Source organism: Glycine max, chromosome 15 (assembly GCF_000004515.6).
Source record: "Glycine max cultivar Williams 82 chromosome 15, Glycine_max_v4.0, whole genome shotgun sequence".
In the NCBI taxonomy this organism is placed as follows: domain Eukaryota; kingdom Viridiplantae; phylum Streptophyta; class Magnoliopsida; order Fabales; family Fabaceae; genus Glycine; species Glycine max.
The window spans coordinates 5,133,679-5,154,234 of NC_038251.2; the positions used below are offsets into that span (position 1 = coordinate 5,133,679).

Below are 20,556 nucleotides of genomic sequence, written 5' to 3' on the forward strand. Positions count from 1 at the left end.
CCATGGATCCACCGTCAACTCCATTTATACTCGTTCAAGTCAATCACCACATCGAATTGTCGATTTTGATACCAATTGTTGTTCAATTTGAGTGGTTAATATAGGGCAAATTTTACCAATAGACCTCGAGTAACTACACAAGTAAATTTGATACTATACTTTAACTCAAAATTTTAAAGTTCAGGTTTATGAGTTTTATTCTCACTTATATGATGTTCAACTTTTTCATTCCTATCCCATGTAAAGCTTCACCTTACACTTGTACTCCAATACCTATCTAATTAATAATATTATTATTTTTCCTATAACAACAAAAAGATTTCATGGTTTTTTTTCCTAGTGATTTAGAATTGGTTTAATTCATTTCCTATTCCATTTTTATGTATCCTTTAAACATGTTAATTAAGATTCAATTTTTTATCACATGCATGGAAAATGAAAGCTCATAGATATATACTCAAATATATTTGCTATTGATAAACACAACCAATAATAAAATGACACATTAATAAAATTTAGATAAAAAGAAAAAAAATATAATTCTTGTGTCTAATTCATAATTCATTTCTTTTTTTCAATGTCCTTTCCTGCTTATGCTACTACTAGCCTACTAGTACTTGTCACTAACGTATAAAGAATTAAAGACCCATTAAAAAAAACTAATATTTCTTTTTTTAAACCCATGCTGCTTGCCAAATCAAACCAGCAAAAAAGAGTATTGATTGAAATAGATTTTGGGTACCAATCCGGTTATTAAGGTTGATGGAATTCATCTCTATATGGAGACTTGGATTGAGGTCAGTGGCATTTGTCTTCTTAGAATTTGTAGCTTGTGACACCTTTCCTCCATAACAATGGTTCAAGTGTTTACCGGTTGAACTACTTATGCGATCACTGGATTTTGTCAAGCTAAAAAACTGTTAATAATAATATACTAAAATAAAAATACTTTTAATCTTAGGGATGCCTTGCTATCCAGGATTATTATTTCAATAAATTTGTTTTAATATGATCGATTGTTTAAAGTTAGGAAGTCTTCATAGATAAATAATCCTAATTCGTAATTTTTTAAATCTCATGATAATTTCAAACACTAAAATATTTGCAATGAAGTTAAATTTGGAAAAATGGCATGATATAGAAAAATTTATTATAAGGTTTGATTTTGATTGAATAAATTAATTATGATAAAAATTTAAGTTTATAAAGATTAAACAACGTATATCATTAAATTAATAAATCACCAGATTATATAATTTCAAAGAGATAAAGGGAGATGAGAACTTAATCTATATTAGTCTTTCAAAAAATTTAGTCATTAAATCAGTTTCTCGAAATTCTAAATTGTTATCTTTTTAGTCTTTTAAATACTATTATATAGTATTTAACCTTTTTTTAAGTTTATTTTTTTCTTTGAAAGAAAAGGCCAAAACAATCTAATCAGGGAAATTTATATACTTGGAAGAAATAATAAACTTGGACATAAATAATAACTTAAATAAGCTTTGAAGAAATTAGGACATAAATAATTTAAATAACTTCTAGTATATGGTGTTGATACAAAACATTTGTAGAAGAATTTATAAGAGAAGAAAATAAGAAAAAAAAATAAAACAAACTTTATTCATAAGTTAAAATTAACTTAAGCATAAATTCATTTGTAGAACCCTCTCATATTAAGTTTTTAAAAATGATTTCTAACTTATACATAAAATAATTTCACCTTGTAAGAGAAATTTATTTCATTTTTACTTTTTGTTTCCTTTTTCTATACTTGTTTATGGATCAACCAGAGAAAACAAGGCCTAAAGTTTAACCTTGTTATATACATGCACCGGAGAAATTTAAAAAATAAAGAGACATGTAAATTTTTTGTTTTTATATATATAGAGAGAGATGTAAACAATTTTAGCATATAAAATGAGAATCTTCAAATGCTATGTGATATTCTTATATTAATTTATACAACAATTTAAATATAATTTTCTGTGTCTATCCTTCACTATATTGCATCTCATACTTCATTATCTTTATCTCTTTTAAATGTAAATTTTATTGTATAAATTAAAACCATTGTAGCTGTAGCTTCATACGATTCCTAAATGGGACCTTAAATCGGAAATTGGCGACCTTAGCACCCAATCTGATAGAAAACACTCAAATCCGTGGTTGCGTTTCTTGATAGAAGATTTATTTGAGGCAATCTGATAGGACACTTTCTTCATAATTAGGCCTCAACAAAAAATTGTTGTTGCACTAGAACTGAAGTTGAGCTTTCTGAAGATAATGAAATATTTTGGGGTAGAGAAAATAGTAGTTTTTGTGGTTACAATTAGATTGTGATCTTTGTCAAAATGATGACTTGCTTTTCTATCATTCACTTTTCGCAATCTTACTTGTGAAGTCGCTTTGGCCTCGGCTTCAATCTTTTATTTACGAATTATGAATTATGAATGGAGGGTGGAATGTTTAATTTCGAAAACGTACTTAATTGTTGAACTTATGTGTTTTCATTGGACGATCTAATAAAAATAAAATCCATGGTTAGCGGTACCAATATCTCAGAGTACCTTGTGTAATGTCATTAAGAATAGTTAAATTATAAGTGATCTTTATAAAAAAAGAACAATATGAAAATTTAAAACTTTGCCAGTATTTCGGAGCCTTATTGTACTATCACTATGCCTATGCTTAAAGGGTTATGTATTCAACTATTCATCGAAAATGAATTGATGACGGTTGACTTTCGCTGTTTCAACCAAACCAGTTAGTCCTTCGCAATTCCATGATGGTGTTTATACTTTACATTTCATGCAATAAGAAAAGGCAAAGCTAACACATCACGCATTAAGTATACAAGTCCAACAAGACATTAAATAAGGGACCCATTTGCCAAAAACTTCTAAACACTAAATTCATTGTGTGTTTGATATGTCACATTTAATGCAAATCACAAATATATGTATGTTGTATTAACAGCTCAGTAACATCCATGCAAAGATGATAGGGCAAACAAAGCAAACATTAGTAGTTGTTCATCAAATATCATAAATAGTTACTGAAAGCCAGCATACTCAGTTTCCACCTACAACTCCCGAGGTGCAAAATCATTACCATGCTAAGAGCTCCATTATTCCCCCCACACTAATAGCATGTGTCTCTTCAATAGTTACTTGTTCCGCAACATTCCCTGCATTAAAAGCCCCACTATTATACCCTGCATTTGGGTCAGTTACAACCCACCAGTTTATTACTTCCTATTTGCTTAGGTTCATTTCCACCCAACCCAACACCTAAATTTCTCACATTGCTCAGTTTCCCCCCAGCATGACTTGTCAGCTTCCATAATTAAGCATCTTCACTATTCTATTCATCCTTCTTTCTGGCAACTCAATATCCACAAATAATACATGCAATAAGTATCAAAGTTGGTGGTAATATGAACATTAAAAGTGTAGTTTCCTTGCCTTCCCTTTTTGACTTTTGAAGTGGTCCACTTATGGATTGCCATGTGCAGACATGGACTTTACACCCTTCTGTCATTAAGCACATCAGTACATACATATTGTTCTTTTAATGTATTGAAACATATTTCAAGCCATTTCCCATATGTACAATTTGACTGCAAATAAAGATTGTAATTTTTGTCATTTGACTAAACTATCTTTTACTTAGAATTGAAATTAAAGCAAGACTTCTGCTCCTTTTCACTTGGTTCATAAGGATGAATATGATTGGGGGCTTGTAACTATTTCTTCTAGTCATGGTCATCGATACTTTCTCACTGGTGATGATTTTTTAAGGCACACACTCCTGGATTTTTTTTTATGAGATCGAATGCTAAAACTAGAAATCTACTTTACAACTTTGTTACCTTTGTAAAGATTCAATTTGATTGCATGATTAAGTACATTAGGATTGATAATGGTGCTGAGATCCTCTTGCCACAAATTAATTTATGCTACTCGTGGAATTTTTACCATAAAGGCTTAAACTTCTCGTGTTAAAACACATGAACAAAACTCCATGGTAGAACGAAAGCATTCACATACTTAATGTGAATAGGTCTCTACTCTATCAAGCTCACATTTCCAAATCATTCTGGTCACATGCTATTAGTCATGCAGTCATCTTGTTAGCAGGTTACCTTCATTGGTGACTCTCATTTCTTGGCGTTATCTGTTGTTGCTTACTCTTCTAAATCTGAATACAGAATACTAACTGCCACTATTTGTGAGATTCAGTGGACCACTTACTTCTAGATCTTGAAATGGCCATCATCTTTCCCGATTTACAATATTGTGATGTGATAGACAATTCGTGTATCATTACTTCTAATCATAGTTTTCATGAACACACTAAACTTATTGAAATTGACTATCACATTGTTCAAAGAAGTAAAGTGGCTAGATTATTTCATTTGATTCCATCTCCATTCATGATTAGCTTCTGTTTTTCATCATTTTCTCTCCAAGCGGTTTAGTTGAGGCCCTGGAAAAACTCCCTTTCTTTATTAAGTTCCTTTTCGACAATAATCCGACACCTTAACAGAACTTGCTTCTATAGAACTGTTCAGAGCATTGAGCCTCTTTTTTTTTTTTCCTTTTCCAATTACTGTTGTAGTCTAGTATTGAAAAGAATAAGTAACGTATTAAAATGTTAAATGGTTTGTATGTAGTCTTTAATTGGTTCACAAAAAAAGATACATGCAAGCAATTCCTTGCGGAACTCTTAACAGATATAATTTTGCTGAAAAACAATGACTTGTAGATTCACCTCCCCTAAAGTGAGAAGACAAAATTATATCCATACATGATTTGAATTAAAGTATTTTATGAATTTAACCAACTTCAAGTCAAGGGTGGATGTACTCTTATCCTCTTACTACACATTTTCTTACTTTATACAAATTCCTTCATAAGAAAAAACTAAAATTCATCAAACTTCTTCCATGGTTGCATTTGGTAATTATGTGTATGAATAAACAGAAAACTACTTTTTCGTTTATATTTTTGCCTATAAAGCAAACCTCACTTTATTACTTTCCATTCAAGTACATAAATAAATCAAATAATAAATATCCGAAACATGAACAGATATACATATATACAAATTTTTGCAGTCAGTGGAAGTGAAGCCTTGTTCCCCTTCACAACATTAATTTATAGACAATGAGGTGGACCAGCAGAATCTACACGGCAGTTAGAAGTATCTTGGACGCTGGGAGGCATATGTTCCTGAATACGGCATGTTATTAGGTGAACTTCCATAAGAAGGTCTTGGAGTCAGTGTCCCATATGGGGAAAGTGAATCTGAGATAAGATACTAACAGATAAGGATTGTATTAATTAAAAAATGTCAAAAAGATGGAAGAGTGCAACTACCAAATATTGTCGGGAAGCGAGTATGCAGTTCAGGCCGGAAACCTCTGTAGGAATGGCTGGAATCCTCTTTAGGATAAGGTTCATTACGAGTTGCCCTTGCCCTTGCTATTGGAGAGGATTCATTCATGCCACTCCTGTAGGCATCAGGATAAGGTTCAGTATGAGTGCTATAATCGAAAGACATTGACCTTGCACTTGCTATTGGAGAGGGTTCATTCATGCGACTCCTGTAGGCATCAGGAAAAGCATCACGGAAAATCATATTGTTCTCTACAATGTTTGGCCTATATGGGCCACGCACAACAGAGCTGTTGTAATTCCGCATATCACCAGTCGGAATAGCACCGTAAGTTTGATTATAACCGGCAATATCTCTAGCAAAACAATTTGATTCATTATTGTAATAAGGTTCACAAGGAGAGGCTGCTCTGGCAACATGCGGAATTTGACATCCTGGATATACTCCAGAAAATGAATTCATACCCCCATTTGCATTAACCTATGAACAGTTATTCCACCCAGGTATCAGTGTCGTTGCCACAAAAACAGAATAAATGAGTTGGATAAGGTTTCAATTAGAAATATCTAAAATGGGCAAACCTGACTAACTTGACCAGGCATCCCATAGTTGGGTGGAGCGATGGGAGAATAAGAGCCAGGCTGGTGAAGACCACTGCCTGAACCAAAGTGCATAGTTGTTGTTTTTACCAAAAGAGCATTGTTGTTAAGATCATTAAAAAGTAGTACTATTAAATAACACAAACATACTGCAAGGTAAACAAATAACCGTGTGTAGATAAAAACCTGTGAAACTTCTTTTATTTGGTAAATTCGAACCAGCAAAAGACTCAAAAGAACCTCCAGGGGGTAATGTTGATGAGTTATTACTAGATATATATGCAAGATTCTGCTTCATCTGATCCAAATATTTCTGAGACTCGCCTCGGTTCAGTTCTACAAACATTACCTTAAAATACAAATTAAAGATTTAGGCAGAATATGAATTGGACTTGTAGTACTGTTATGATTCACAATCACAGTATCAAAACTACCAAAGTTGTAAACTAGGTTGCTAAATACCTGATCAAAAAATTCATCTGAACGAGGCATATCCTTGCTTTTAGGCAGAACATAATTAGCTGCCACAACCATAAACAAAATAAATAGGCCATTAGAAGACTGTAAGTTAAGAAAAATAATGAACTTAAAACCATCAGATAACATGTAAAGGAAATGAAAAAAAAAAAAAAAACTAACAGTACCTATCATTTTATTCACAGCATCAGGTGGCACTTCTTTCCCCATTTCTGTAAATCTTTTATCAGACCGTATCTTGAGCTCATCTGGCTTTGGGAATACAACAACAGCAATCTGGAACAGACAAAAAATTATATTACCAAACAAAATAGAATATTTGTCTTCCAAGCTCCAACAATCAGATAAATAGCTACCTTCTGATAATCAGCAAATGGCTCAAGTTTACGCTTACGTGCACTTTTATAGACATTTGTCTGGTCAATTATATAATTGCGAGGTATATTAGCTGCCCTGGATAGCAGTATATTGAAAATTCGAGTTGCCCTATCCATCAAAAGATCAAATCTTTCACCATAGTTGTTTCTCCGCAATAGTCCAGGTACCTGCACAACATTGACTTTCAACAAAAACTACAAACAGAAAGCAATAATCACAAGTCACAACATTGAGCCAAGCAAAGCACCAACCTTCATCTGATCAAGAATTGAATTTGTCCCAAGCAACACATAACGCTTCTCTGGATGATCTTTTACCCATTTTTCTGCCCATGTAGTCTTGCCTGAAGCTGGTAACCCCACCATCATTATCACTTCACAATCCCTTGGTTCAGAAAAAGAAGGTCCCATAACTATGTTTCCATCCTCCATAGCCGAGGCCCAAGGTTTGAACCCATCTTCAGGAACAAGTCCATCTTTGACACTGAACTGCATCTGGACCACAACATTTTTCAACAGCACATGCGGAAAAAGGGCCGATGTCCATTGTAAATTCCCGGGAGGAGAATCCACCACTCCAAGGCGAGCCGCATCAAATTGAGTTGCAGCACCCAACCATTTCCCATTCTTGGAGAAACCAATAGAAGCCAGTGGTCTGCTTTCAAGGTCGAGGTCAACGCAACAAACTATTGTATCACCAACACCAAACTTGTCACCAAAATCTAAGAATCTTCCACAGTTCGAAAACTTGCCCGTGCCACCATATCCAAAGCTCTGCCTGGACTCCCCTAGGTTTCCAACCGCATTGTCCCCTCTGGAAATCCCGAGGCGACAAATATGCTGCTGCTCAGGGGCCGTGTCCTGCATGTTAACCGTCTGTGCAGAAACAACTTTGCAGGCAAAACAATATCTACCTCTGGTTATTCCCACGTTAGCTCGGGCACCGGACCAGCAATAAGCAAACCCTTCCTCATGAAGGCCATATCCAACATGTCCATTGCCATCAATATGGAAATCTAGCAATAAATCATAAAACTATTAACTTGCCAAAGGTAACAGATAAATGAGTTAGACAAAGAAAACAATAAAATATTTGACTATTTTGCATATAACTAAGTATTGATAGCTCGAGAAAATATTATGACGTTATAAATTCACAAAACCCCAAACCACTTCCCCCTAAGAGACCAATAACTAGCGATCCTTTCAAATTCTATCAATTTTAAGTATTCAGCGTCTAATTTTTTACAGTGCCTCGGATAAGATGTTAGGTTTTCAATGAAAACAAGTAACAAGAATGATAGTGAAGTGAGAATGAATACCCAAGTCACAGTCCGCAGGATTGAGAAAAACACGAAGAGAAGAAGGGGATGCATCAGATTCAGATTCAGATTCCTTCGATTTCTTGGAGAACGAGTGAGGATCGTCGTCTTCCTCCGCGAAATGCCTTTTGTTCGAAGCCATTGTTATTTGTTAAGGACAGGCGCCAAAACATTAAAATCCAGAGCCACATGCATTTTATACTCACTGGGCACTAAGATACTACGATCCTTCATATTTGGGCTTAGCCCGCTAATCCAATTAGAGAAAGGGTATTGCTTTTAACACTTTTTCTTTCCTATTAACACCTCAATTTTTAATTTTAAATGATGTTTGGTTTCTTATTTCTAGGAATTAAAATTTGAAAGAACAAAAATTTTTCATCCGATGAAACGTTTCAAATTTTTAGAATTTAAATCCCAAAAAAGTAAAAAATAAATTACGTATTTTAATAGTTTAATTTATGGAAGTCGTTTCTGCTTGAGATTATTATTGTTGAGTTCATTGTTAATAATAGTTGCTGTAGAAACAAATATATAATTAAATTATTGGATATATAAAATAGGAGAATAAATACTACCTATTTTTTATGTTTCTTTTATGATACAACTTCAATTCATCGGTGAAAAAAAATTAAATGAATTCCTCCTTCTTTAATTTCTCTATTATGATGAAATATCACTGAATTATAAATATTTTGTGAATCTTGTGTAATTTAGTACAAATTCAATTCACCTAAAAGAAACATAAAAAAATAGGTAGCTTTGTACCATTATCCATTCCCCATGCACTGTGAAAAACTTAATGAGAAAGATTATAATCATGTCTTCACTCAGGAATCCTAACAAGCAAAGCTTTTATGTTTTTCATTCCCCAAAATTATTCACAATTTAAAACTTCCACATCTGTGCACCATGATAATGATATGGCAATTCACTTCCCTCACTCGTTGGTAATAGTAACTTAACAGGCAATGTTAGAGAAAAAAGTAAAATTAATTTCTTCATCAATTTCTCTATTAAGAGGAAATTTCACAGAATTACAAACATTTAGTGAATTGAATCTTCTACAACAATATATGCAGAGAGAAAGTCAGAAAAACTATTAAAGAAAAATTGAAACTTTATTATTTTATTAAGATAGGACAAAATATATCATTATCAACTGTATGCCCCCATATTTATCAAAGTAGAAGGTTCAAAAATTGTCCTCCAAACAAAATCTTTAAAATATATATATTTTCTATTTGCCTATCTATGTGTACATGAAAATTAAAGATTTCATACCAAACTCAATCTTCAACGATGGATTTGAAGAAATAACTAATAAATTGTAAAAATTTAACGTGTGAAACAAAATAGGTCACTAACTCTTTCTAAGTAGATCTCAAATCCTCTCTAACCAAAGGAAGTAATGTCCATCCAACGTAATCTATAACCAATAATCATTATCCTTAGTTGTCCTTCATAGCTCACTATTCTTCATCCATGAAAGCAAACAAGACCTGCGAGATGTTGGCATCCAACTTCTTCCCATTCAACCTTGACTTTGACTTTTCTTTCGTTAATGGCACATTTGGAGCTTCATTTTTCTTAAATCCATTTGTATCCTCAAAATCAAATGGATTAAGAAAAACAAAAGTTTTCTTCTTTGGTGTACTGACATCAAAATGCAATTTCTTAGCCATCAAAATATGCAATAAACAATATAGTTACTGATTAGAATAATCAAATTACAAACACATCAATAATGCAATTAACCTCGAGTTACTCCACTTCTCTAATAGTTCTTGACACATTAAAAAGCTGCTTCAAATCTTCATGGTCCACACCACACGACACTCGAACCTGCAATTAAGAAAATAGAAAACACGCTTAAAAACGAAAACTTATAAACAATCAAAATGCAAGCTTGAAATTCACTCAAATAAAACATAGAAAATTTTATAATTACCAAAATATCTCGAGGAAGGGTTTCAAGTAGAGAGCTCTCAGAGTTGAGAGAAATTCTGCCGTTGCACATTCTCTTCACTTGGGGAGAAACTTCCACATCATTGAAAACTACAATCCTTTTTCTTCTCGGTGTTAGAGTATAAATGTAACCGTCAAGTCCAATGACATGTTTTCAAGTGTAAATTTACCAAGAAAAAACACACCTTTTTATACCTATGAGATATATATCTAAATATTTTAGAACATAAGATTTTGTATTGTGATTTATACAGCAGGAACATTCAAATTTATTAGTAGGATCATAATTTTATCAAGATCTATCACATCGAAAGGTAGGATGAAAATCATCGCAGTTACCAAAGAGAATTCTACTCAAGTTTAGTCTTGGAGTAGAATATGATTGAAAAGATGTATTGTTCTTTTAGTGATCATATATTTTTTTATGTATATCCAAAGGCTCCCTCATTTTCAAGTAGTCCTGTGGAAGCTTGTATCAATTCACCCCTTCCCTAAAGATTTTTTTATTTTATAGTATTTGAACCAGAAAACTAGCTTAATGCTTCACTAAACCATTACACTTGAGTTTACAGTTACAAATAGAACAACAATTCCACAGAATTAGCACTTTACCATTACAATATCTTTAATCGCAACAGCAGAAAAAGGTTGCAAGGAGCAAGTACATTTTACTCCTGTATAAACTAAATTACAAGGTATGTAGACATAAAACAGAACAAGCTCTACATTCTACACCATAGACCTTAATTCCAAGCATGAAACAACCTGAATTCTTGTGCTGATAGCTGTGTATGGTGATTCCTTTTCCTAAGAAACTTTGAAAATCTAATTGAATAACTTGAAGGTAATTGATCCCGATGCTATCCTTCTAACCATATTGTACTAAAATATCATAAGTTTTTTTTTATGAAATTTTTACTATGTATTATCTAATTCTTATATTTTTTTTTATATTCTACAAACATATATCCTTAATTAGTCATCATCCATCCAAACTCTACACTAACCAATCTTTTGAATGGGATGGATGTACAAGACTACGATCAGCCGTATGTTCAAATAAAACCATTTTCACTTCCGGCGATGCTTTCCAAAAGTAAAAAAGATGACTATATTTGGGTCCATCTGCTCTCCATAACTTAATAGGACCACTCTTTGGTGAGACAAGAATTAGAGCCTCCAAATGGGTTGCTTTATTCAGAAGGATCTTTACCAGTTGAAGTTCAGACTGTAGAAACTTGAAACCCTTGAGCTTAATAAATTTGAGCCGATCAAAGTAGTGATCAAAATTTTCCAGCTTAGGCTTCTGATGCAATTCCCAATACGGTCCACATTCAAAACTGTAATCATCCATCTACAATATAGTTTAAAGTCAGCTTTAAGACAAAAATAAATCAAAGTCATTACAAGGATTAGATAAAATATAAAATCAAAAGACTTGCATAATTTACACATGATTATAAATATATAAAATAAATGTAATATTTTTATTAAAGTAAATCTAATAATAAAATATAATTCTTATTATTAAGATTTTATATACATCAGTGGTTAAGGATAATTTATTATCCGTAATCATCAATGTATACACTTTTTTGTTAGTGAATTTATATTAATTAAGAAGTAAGTAAAAGCACAATCTTATGAATGGAAATCGAACAGTGAAAAACTTCTATCATTACCAGGGAAACTAATCAACAACCCTGATCATCTTTAAGACTGAGCAGGAACGAAATACAACAAAGAGAAAAGGATAATCTATTATTCCTAACTGGATGAAATATTAATTAGAATGTAATTAAAGATCGTATCAATAGGCAACTAGTAGTTATTATTTGGGGACTAATTAATTAGTAGTTGTATACTCACATCGATGAATAATTTCTCTAGAATCAGACAATGTTTCGTTAACATGATAATAATAATATCATACGGATTACAAAAAAGTCCTCCATCCATTATTAAGTGAAGCTCCCGAAGATTTAAGAAATTGTAGCACATGCAATTCTCCAAAAATTGCATGGCGAAACTTAGCCGATAAAGCCTGAATTCCAATTATTAAAAAGAAAGTCGCCATCGTCAATCTATCATAAAAAAGAATAAAATTTGTGTGGATATGGTTTTAGTGTCATTCTTTAACCAGAATTAAAGTTAATTTACATAGTTAATTCATTTAATTCTCTAATAATACATTTATAGTTTTATTACACATGTTACCGAAGTGAAACTTTAATTTTGATTAGAGAATAATACTAACATCTAAGAAACTGTATTTGTATTTAATTTTGTCCTACAAACATGATTTAAAATTGAATAAAACGACAAAGAATAAACTAGCTAGAAACAAAAATATCTATGCTCGGGAAAGTCCAGTGCAGTGAAGCCTTTCATCCGTGAGCGGGACAGTGATCAACCCAGAACCTGATGAAAATATTTAGGGACATTGGACTTTGTTTTATAGCTGAACAACACACATGAAATTAATGATGTTACCTTAAACGTTGTTTTTGTAGCAGGTTGAATATATGGAACAACACACTTTGGAATAAATATGCATGCAGTTGCGCTCACTCGCACCGGTTACAGAAAATCAGTGACGTGGCCTTCATATTCTGCTAGTCAAACGCATGAAACGACATGTGCTTCAAATCGAGGCTATGTCGTTTCACTATCTGCATGCTTTTGCATTGGCACGTCTTTTGCTCCAACCAAGATTGAATGGCAAGGAGTCACACTATTAGTGCCCCTGAGCTGTTTACTCACTCTGCTCATTTGAATTCTTTTACAATTTTCAAAATCTTTGTTTCAGCCATTAATGTTTAAATTACCAAGTTCTCATTTGTTAATGTCAAATGTATGCAGCCTAATTAATTTAATTACATATATCTTAATTGTATTTGACAGATGAAAAGTAATTTTATTAAAACTTTTAAGAAAATAATAAATTTATATATAAAAAAAACTGCATACGTTTTTCTTTTGACTTGGCTTTTCGATCTTAAACATATTTGTTCTGATTCATTGTATGTGAAACAATTTGTTTTGAAGTTTTGAGGAGTAACGTACTACCATGTGACAAAGGTAACTCCACATATGGCCAGGAATTTGACCTTTTTTTTTTATTATTATTACATGGAACTTGACCTTCTGTTACAGCATTTATTCACATACATGTATTGGAAAAAGAGACTTGTTATCAAATTCAAATTTAAACTCAGTTTCAGTTCTAACTTTATATATATGTCAGTGGTCATTTTTGTTGGGAAAAAAACCCTACACAATCTAAGCATTGTGGCTTTCGACTTGTTAATTAATTTGACATTGCATGTAAAAATTTATCTTGTGATAAGTAATAACTTCGGTGAGAACGCGAACTATACTACTAATATAAAATTTGTTTTGGTTACATTCACTTTATATATATATATATATATATATATATATATATATATATATATATATATATATATATATTTGTTATATGTTATTAATAGAATGAAATAAAGCCCATGAAAAAAATCGTGATAATTAATTATGCAACAACTTTTTTTTATACATTATGCCAGAAAATGGTAATCAAACTGTTAAGAAATCGAGACTTTGTAGCAATCTTTCAATTTTAATGAAAACAGTTTTTCTTCTTTTTTTTAAAAATGTCGATCGGTAATGAGGTATGTGTCACAATAACCAATTGAGTTTTGTTTGAAAATAAAACTACTTTAAAAAGCTTATAAAAATCAAATAAAAATAATTATAATGAAATTATTTTTTCCTCTTTTGTATATCTACAATTAAATATTAACAATTTCTCAAAAAAATATTAACAATGCAATAAAAGGACATCTAAGTAAGAAATTTGAATTACCAAATAAGTAAAGATAAAAAAAATATTTGTATGAATTATTAATATTTAATTAAGAGTTGAGTTTGAAATCAAGAAAAAAAAGATAAATAATTAAATTCGTAGCTAGATAACTATGAGTGATAATTGACACATAAAAAATTAAGGTGATAAAATAATTAATGAATTTTTTATTAAGAAAAAATTTAATGCATATTAGAATTATATATTTTAATCAACGATCTTTGGTTGAATTGTCATCACTTCAATATACTATTAGTTTTGTTTTTTAGTTTATCCCAAATAACTGATCAAAAAAGTTTATCCCAAATATCTTTCGTATAAAAAAACAAAAAAACTACAGCACTTTGTTATAAATACAGTACTTTTTTTTTTTACGTACGAACTGTAAAATGTGTAATTCACAGTTAAAAATGAGCGAGGAAATCTTTTCTCACTTTTTAGATCAGTATCACAGGACTAGTAGCCCGTGACATGGCATGCATGTCTGCTCAAACATTCACAAAGCTAAATAAGCAAATAGCAGTTCCAAATCCAGCAATTCGGCATTGATTATAACTACTGTACCACAAGGCAACTACACAAAACAAACCAATTAGAAGCAACCCATCTAGCTTTCAACACGAAATTCAGTACACCCTGCCAAGTGTGAAGAAACTCCCCCAGTTTTCCAAGTTTCCGGATCGATACCCTGGCAATATCAAGCCACAGCAAACTTAGGTTTAAACTTTAAACCAGGTGGAACACTGTCAGGTCTTCACAACATGCAGGCAAGAATATAGAGTGGAAAAAAATGACAAGTAAAACAGATACAAGAGTTGTTGCAGGGTGATATTCTGTACAGACAGAGGTCGCTGCACAACTGTTTATGAAGGCACGGTAGGAGCTTTAAGTTAAGGCTGCACCAAATAATTCAATCCAGATTTCATGTCTTCTCATGCTATAAAACTTCAGCGTGACAGCTATTCTGAGTACCAGAAAGTTGTATTTGATGCTGTAACCATAAAAGTTATAGCTCAGAACTCAGATCATAACAGGTAAGATGGCTCTGATTTCATATTCTATTGGTCATCTAACTCAACAAGTTGTGCCCGTCTCTCAGCAGCCCTCTTCCGAATAAAAATGCCCCATCTCAAAGCTGCTTTAAGCTTGAGCCAGCCCACAACAGCTTTTCCTGAGGAACGGTTTTGTTCATCATCTAAGTTGGAGCTCATGGAGGCTGCAGGCATGTAAGCAGATGAATAAGGGTATGCATCTTCTTGAGTATTAAAGGGAGCATGAGATTGCCCTCCTCCCATATTAAATATACGGAGCAGATGCTGCATATCTTCATTTTCTAGCATCTCGTGACTTCTAGTTCGAATCTCATCCTCTGGGAAGTAGTCCTCCAATCCTCTATAATTAGGATTTGAAATGCTGACATTCTGAAATCCAGGAGTGGCTGGTTGTCGTGTACCAAGAGTTAGCCCATTTTCATTTCTTGGAAACTGAGAATGGTGTGAAGCACTCATTAGCTGGTTTTGTAGTGGAAATGCAGTGTTATCAAACTGAATAGAAGAATGAAGATTATCATTCTGTGGTTGCATTGAGCATCTGGTAGTCGTAACATTATGATAACCTGCACACATTATTCATATGTAGTCAGCAACCAAAATACTCAGTCTGAAACCATTCTTTTGAGGACAAGCATCTATGGTGAGAAAAGTAGTTTACACATTTATAATATGTGGTAAAAATCAACACAATAAATTTAATATGTAATGCTATCCTTCTCTTTTGCTAACATTAACCCCTAGCTAATGTTGAGTAGATTTTAATAGAATTAATTTTGCATCTCGTTGAATGTGATTGAGATGTGTGCCCACATCTCATCCACAGATTTTACAATAGAATATTTGTCACATTGGAAGGTATCAATTTTTGTAGTTTGCTAAATGGACAGGAGAAAAAAGGAAAAGGAATAAGAGAGAAGAAAAACAACAGGAAAAAACATAGAGGAGGGAATTTATAAAGAAATTAGGCAAACAAAAACTGCAAAAGCCTTTGTTACTGTTGCTAATATAATAATCTTATAGTTGGAACTATATACCTCCAACTGTTACTGCTGGATTCATTGAAGGCTGCCCTGTAGTTAATGGAACTGGTAGGCTTGGGATGGAGGTCTGCTGATCAAGTGAGTTTGAAATTGAATAATCATGGGAACCCACTGGAGCCAGAGGTTGGGAGGTGCCCAAAGTCTTATTCTGATTGTAATTTAGCAGAGACTCGCCATCATACTCAATAACATGCATCCAATTCTCATATGCCTTCTTCACCAATGTGTCCACATAAACCTACAAGAATGAGAGACTCACATTTTTCAGAAATTTACACAAGTTTAAAAAAAAATATGGTGGATATCCTATGCCAGAGCAACATTTTAAAACTGGCAAAAAGTTTCATGCTGTACTGCAAGAACTCCAAGAATAAAAGCAAAATGACTTGCAGTCATGCATCGGATCCTATTAAGCGAATAATCTTCCTTACAGTTATTGCTTTTACTAACAACAAAGCTTTAAGAAGGGCCCACATTTTAATCAAGTGGCATGAAAAATCATACACATTAAACATACTATGGAAGAAATCCAATAGTTCAGTCCAAATTCAAACATAAATGCAAAATTTATTGTACAGGTTGACTTACCTTTTGACCGTCGGAGAGAGAATCAGCAGAGTAATATTGGTCATTGGTAATTAAACCACTCAACTCATAGATGTTATTGAAAACAACGCCAACATTCCTTGCATCATCGGGATAGTATACATAGAGTTTTCCACTAAGAACACAAGTCTTTGCATGCTCAACTAGAACATCCCACATTTTGTTTGACATGCCACTCCCAAGAATCTACATGAGGATAGTTAATCCGTGAAAATTTTGGATAGTTAAAAAATTTATATCACCAAGTCAAATCAAACTTGAAACTCTTTCCCATGAGAAAAAGTGTCTATAGATTCTTACATTCCGCAATCTCTGTGGATCTCTGACCACAAGTTGTACGACATCTTCAACGGTATATATTCCTGCTTTATTTAGCCTTTTGTGAAAGGAACCATCCTTGCCAATCTTCTCCAGTCTCCAGACCTCATCATTCAAGGCAGGTGGGTAGTGCTTCTTGTATACTGCAATCAAGTATAAGTATCATTACAGAAGAAGGATAGAACATAAACAATGAAGTTTATGTACTTACATTCTCCACGGTGATCCTTAACAGTGAAGGCCTCTGTTTTGGCTTCACGAATACGCATTCCCTCATAACAACCCGGGGAAACTTTGAGCCCCATCCTGAACTTCCTACTCCTTATCCAGCTAGAGTTGTCTGTAAATGTAAGCTCACCCAGTGTTCCTACACCCTCCTTCAGTGTGACTTGCAGATCACCAGTCAGAAGAGGTCTTTTTCCTTCTCGCTCTTTAACTACGTGACTATCGAAATATTCCTCACTCCAATTATCATCATCCTCGTTATTGAAATCTCCTTCAAGTACAATAACATCTAGTTTGACACATGAAGCTGGGCCACATGTGACAACATGGCCTGTTGTTGTATCAATCAAAACAATGTGTATGGCGCTTCCATGCTCTCCCTCCACTTTCCCACCAGTAAAGAGCGGAAGGGATAACCTGGTCCTGAATTGTAATTGTAGACTGCTGTCATCAGGGCCTTCTATGCCCTTGGGAGAAGACCTGTATTTCAGTTTGAGTATTAGAAAAATAAAATATAGATACAAATACATTAGGATAAGATCAAATTATCAAACAAATATGGGTTAGTAATAAAAAAAAAAAAAAAGACAAATATGCGTCATGAAATTGACTTTGAGGTGACAAAATAATACCTCCCACTAAGCTTGGCAGGGACTAATTTTGCTAAAGCACACTCTACTTCTTCGCTAACCTGTTGAGCAGGAAGCAAGAATAAGATATGAGATGCATCCATGATCAAACATCATTCATGCAAAGTGGCATACATACATATAGATCCCCTTAACCTACGGAGTTGTTACATTGAATTCTATTTTTTTATTATTTTTTGACAGACCATTGAATTCTATTAGACAACACAAGACACAAATAAGCCACAGGACAGAATGATGGAGACTATATCGCTAGCGCCTGAGTGAGGTAATTAAATATGTTATTCCCGGAAGCCTTTCTCACAAGGACAAATTTCTTTTTTTTTTAAAAAAAAAAAGACTTAACCTTTTTTCAGCTTGTTAAGGTTTGAATATGAGATCTCTAGTCCTCTACCCAATTTTATCTTAAGCCTCACAGCAGTGACGTGACTGACATATCTAGCCAAGGCCTACCATCCTAAAGGGCAAAAGGTTTTCTCAAATGGGCCTGTAACCCATGGTTTCTGTTTCAAGGGATAATCAATTGATTGATCGGTACAAGTGATAATTTCAAATAATCAATATAGTCCTCCCAGAAGCAAATCAATACCACAATGAACTTAATTTTCTTACAACTCTACGAAGAATAGGCTCCAGTGATGAACAAAGTTTCTGCAGACTGTCCACCTTCAGGGCTTCAACAATTACACTGCAAATTGGTATGAATAAATGAAGAAAAACAACAAATGCATTGATCAGCAAATTAAGCTTTAACAGATTAACATATTAGTGTTAATACCCTAATAACAAGGTACGCAGTTCCATAGATGTGGTTGGTGTTGTTTTCCAATCAAAATTAGAGTTTCAGTTTGGTAATCCACACAATAAAGGTCTACATAAAAAATCAACATAGATTACCAAGAGGAAACTCCAATTTTGATATAAGAACAGTACCAACTACCAAGAGTACCTAAGGAACTATGTCTAAGTTTTATCCTAAAAATTACTTATATTTAGTTTTATTCAGTTAATATGGTCAGGACCCCTCCCTACTAAACCCAACAGTAGAAGTGTATAATTGTATATCCATTCTGAATAAAACTATGGGTATGTCTATATCCATTCCACATAGTTATGGTCCAAACAGGACATTATTCCAGTCATATTGCTTAATTCCCATCAAACAGAACTTTCAATTAATGAACCTACCAAGGTTCTTATTTGGACCAGGCACATAGAACGAATCTATATGGAGTATATTTCTAAGTGATAACTACATGCAGCTTATAGAACAAAACAATGAAGAAGTAGAAAGAAGTGTCGACGACCTAGCGAGAGCAGGTCGCTTTCTTTGAGGTTGATCTTCGTCAGCGGAACCTGAATCTAAGGCACGCTTCTCCCTCGCCGAGCTGCTCGACCTCTCAATGTACCTCGTCTGCATTATCCTCACCGTTTGCTTGCAGAGAAAGTGAAAGAAAAGAATCTCACACTAATTTTCCTTCGTTTTCTCAGCAACCAAACGGGCCTCTGCTAGCTGCCGGATTTCGTCAAATCCTTTAAAAAAAAAAGAGACACAAAGTAAAACTGTGACTGATTCGATGCAACGCGAGCGGATAGAAAAGCAGAAAGTTGAAATTCCTCAGCATAAAGAAAGTACAGCAGAATCTCAGAAATTTCCCCGAATTTTCTCTGCGTTTTCGACGCTTGTTATGTTAACGAACCGGACATGTACACTTTTTTCTCTTTTTGGAGATTTGTTTCTGCTGACGCCTAACGGTGTGAGTGATGAGCCTAACTCTAATCTAACGGTTTTGGAATCTGGAAGTGTTTGTTGGTGGGGTATGGATCTTGCGGGCGCAGAAGATCTCGGGATTTGGGCCGTTGGATTGAGAATCTTTGTCAATATTTTACTGGGGGTTTGCCAATTGCCACGTGGGGTGATTCAGCAGTAGCAGGGTGCCTTTATCACTGTCAGTGCCACTACCACAACATGGTCATGTTGATTGTTGAGACTATTGCTGATATTTTTTTGCCACTTGGAAAATAATAATGCAAGTTACGTAGCATGCTGAAAGAAAAGAAAAGATAGACAAGAGTTGCAGCATTTAAGAGCCACGTTCATGTTTTATTTTCTCACAGTGGACTACAGTACTTTCTTTCCTTAATTGTTGACTTTTCTGTCGGTTTTTAACTTGAAGAATAAGTTGTGTCCTTACATATTTAATAATATGTTATTTCAGGAAAATAATTATTTATATTTTTAGTTTTTTATAAAACTAAGAAAAATAAATATATTGTTTTAAATAATTAAATAAACACACACTAGGTTGGACAAAAAAAATACATAAGCACACAAATTTTAACTAACAAAGCTTGTTGACTTTTACATTTATGATAATTACTTTAAAATTATGTGATGTGATGATTTGATAGTAAATAATAGTACAAACATGATATATAATCATTAAAAATTTTAATAAAAATACGTGAGCTAAAATAAAATAAAAAATCATATTTTAAAAGAAAAGTTATGTTTAAATATTTTCACATTTAAATTTTGTTATCTTTGGCACTATTATTTTTTTGATATATTTCGTTAGCATTGTTTGATGTTACACAACAATTAAAAAAATTATCATTTGATAAGAAATAAACTCATATCACAAATGGATATA

General features: G+C 33.2%; 2 protein-coding genes across 3 annotated transcripts; both read right to left on the reverse strand.

Moving 5' to 3' along the window:
- Nucleotides 1–5,019: 5,019 nt before the first annotated feature.
- Nucleotides 5,020–8,349, reverse strand: LOC100803180 (heterogeneous nuclear ribonucleoprotein U-like protein 1). 2 transcript variants are annotated; one of them, XM_006597332.4, is made up of 9 exons: nucleotides 8,179–8,349; nucleotides 7,109–7,872; nucleotides 6,836–7,024; nucleotides 6,647–6,755; nucleotides 6,465–6,523; nucleotides 6,189–6,351; nucleotides 5,985–6,061; nucleotides 5,385–5,883; nucleotides 5,020–5,312 (listed from the first exon to the last, which is right to left on the reverse strand). In XM_006597332.4, exons 1-9 carry the CDS (start codon nucleotides 8,318–8,320, stop codon nucleotides 5,203–5,205), a joined length of 2,112 nt encoding a protein of 703 aa, XP_006597395.1. In that variant the 5' UTR covers nucleotides 8,321–8,349; the 3' UTR covers nucleotides 5,020–5,202. The 2 variants fall into 2 exon arrangements, with proteins under 2 accessions (XP_006597395.1, XP_006597396.1); XM_006597333.4 differs by having other exon boundaries at nucleotides 5,020–5,237; nucleotides 8,179–8,338.
- Nucleotides 8,350–14,422: 6,073 nt separating this feature from the next.
- On the reverse strand, nucleotides 14,423–19,695 carry LOC100802994 (calmodulin-binding protein 60 C). Its single transcript, XM_003545790.4, has 9 exons — nucleotides 19,539–19,695; nucleotides 19,210–19,435; nucleotides 18,515–18,590; nucleotides 17,885–17,943; nucleotides 17,239–17,732; nucleotides 17,010–17,170; nucleotides 16,692–16,895; nucleotides 16,098–16,341; nucleotides 14,423–15,626 (listed from the first exon to the last, which is right to left on the reverse strand). The coding sequence occupies exons 2-9, from the start codon at nucleotides 19,320–19,322 to the stop codon at nucleotides 15,070–15,072; spliced, it is 1,908 nt and encodes a 635-aa protein (XP_003545838.1). The 5' UTR covers nucleotides 19,323–19,435; nucleotides 19,539–19,695; the 3' UTR covers nucleotides 14,423–15,069.
- Between the last annotated feature and the right edge of the window lie 861 nt (nucleotides 19,696–20,556).

Bases quoted from the DNA above. Each gene is read 5' to 3' on its own strand.
- LOC100803180 (XM_006597332.4), bottom strand. From the start codon at position 8,320: ATGGCTTCGAACAAAAGGCATTTCGCGGAGGAAGACGACGATCCTCAC. The intron at 7,873-8,178 runs GTATTCATTCTC...ATTTATTGCTAG, and splicing joins TCCTGCGGACTGTGACTTGG to ATTTCCATATTGATGGCAAT. The intron at 5,884-5,984 runs GTTTGCCCATTT...AACTGTTCATAG, and splicing joins TGCCTGGTCAAGTTAGTCAG to GTTAATGCAAATGGGGGTAT.
- LOC100802994 (XM_003545790.4), bottom strand. From the start codon at position 19,322: ATGCAGACGAGGTACATTGAGAGGTCGAGCAGCTCGGCGAGGGAGAAG. The intron at 18,591-19,209 runs GTCGTCGACACT...ACCAATTTGCAG, and splicing joins AAGCGACCTGCTCTCGCTAG to TGTAATTGTTGAAGCCCTGA. The intron at 17,171-17,238 runs GTAAGTACATAA...ACTTGATTGCAG, and splicing joins TAAGGATCACCGTGGAGAAT to TATACAAGAAGCACTACCCA.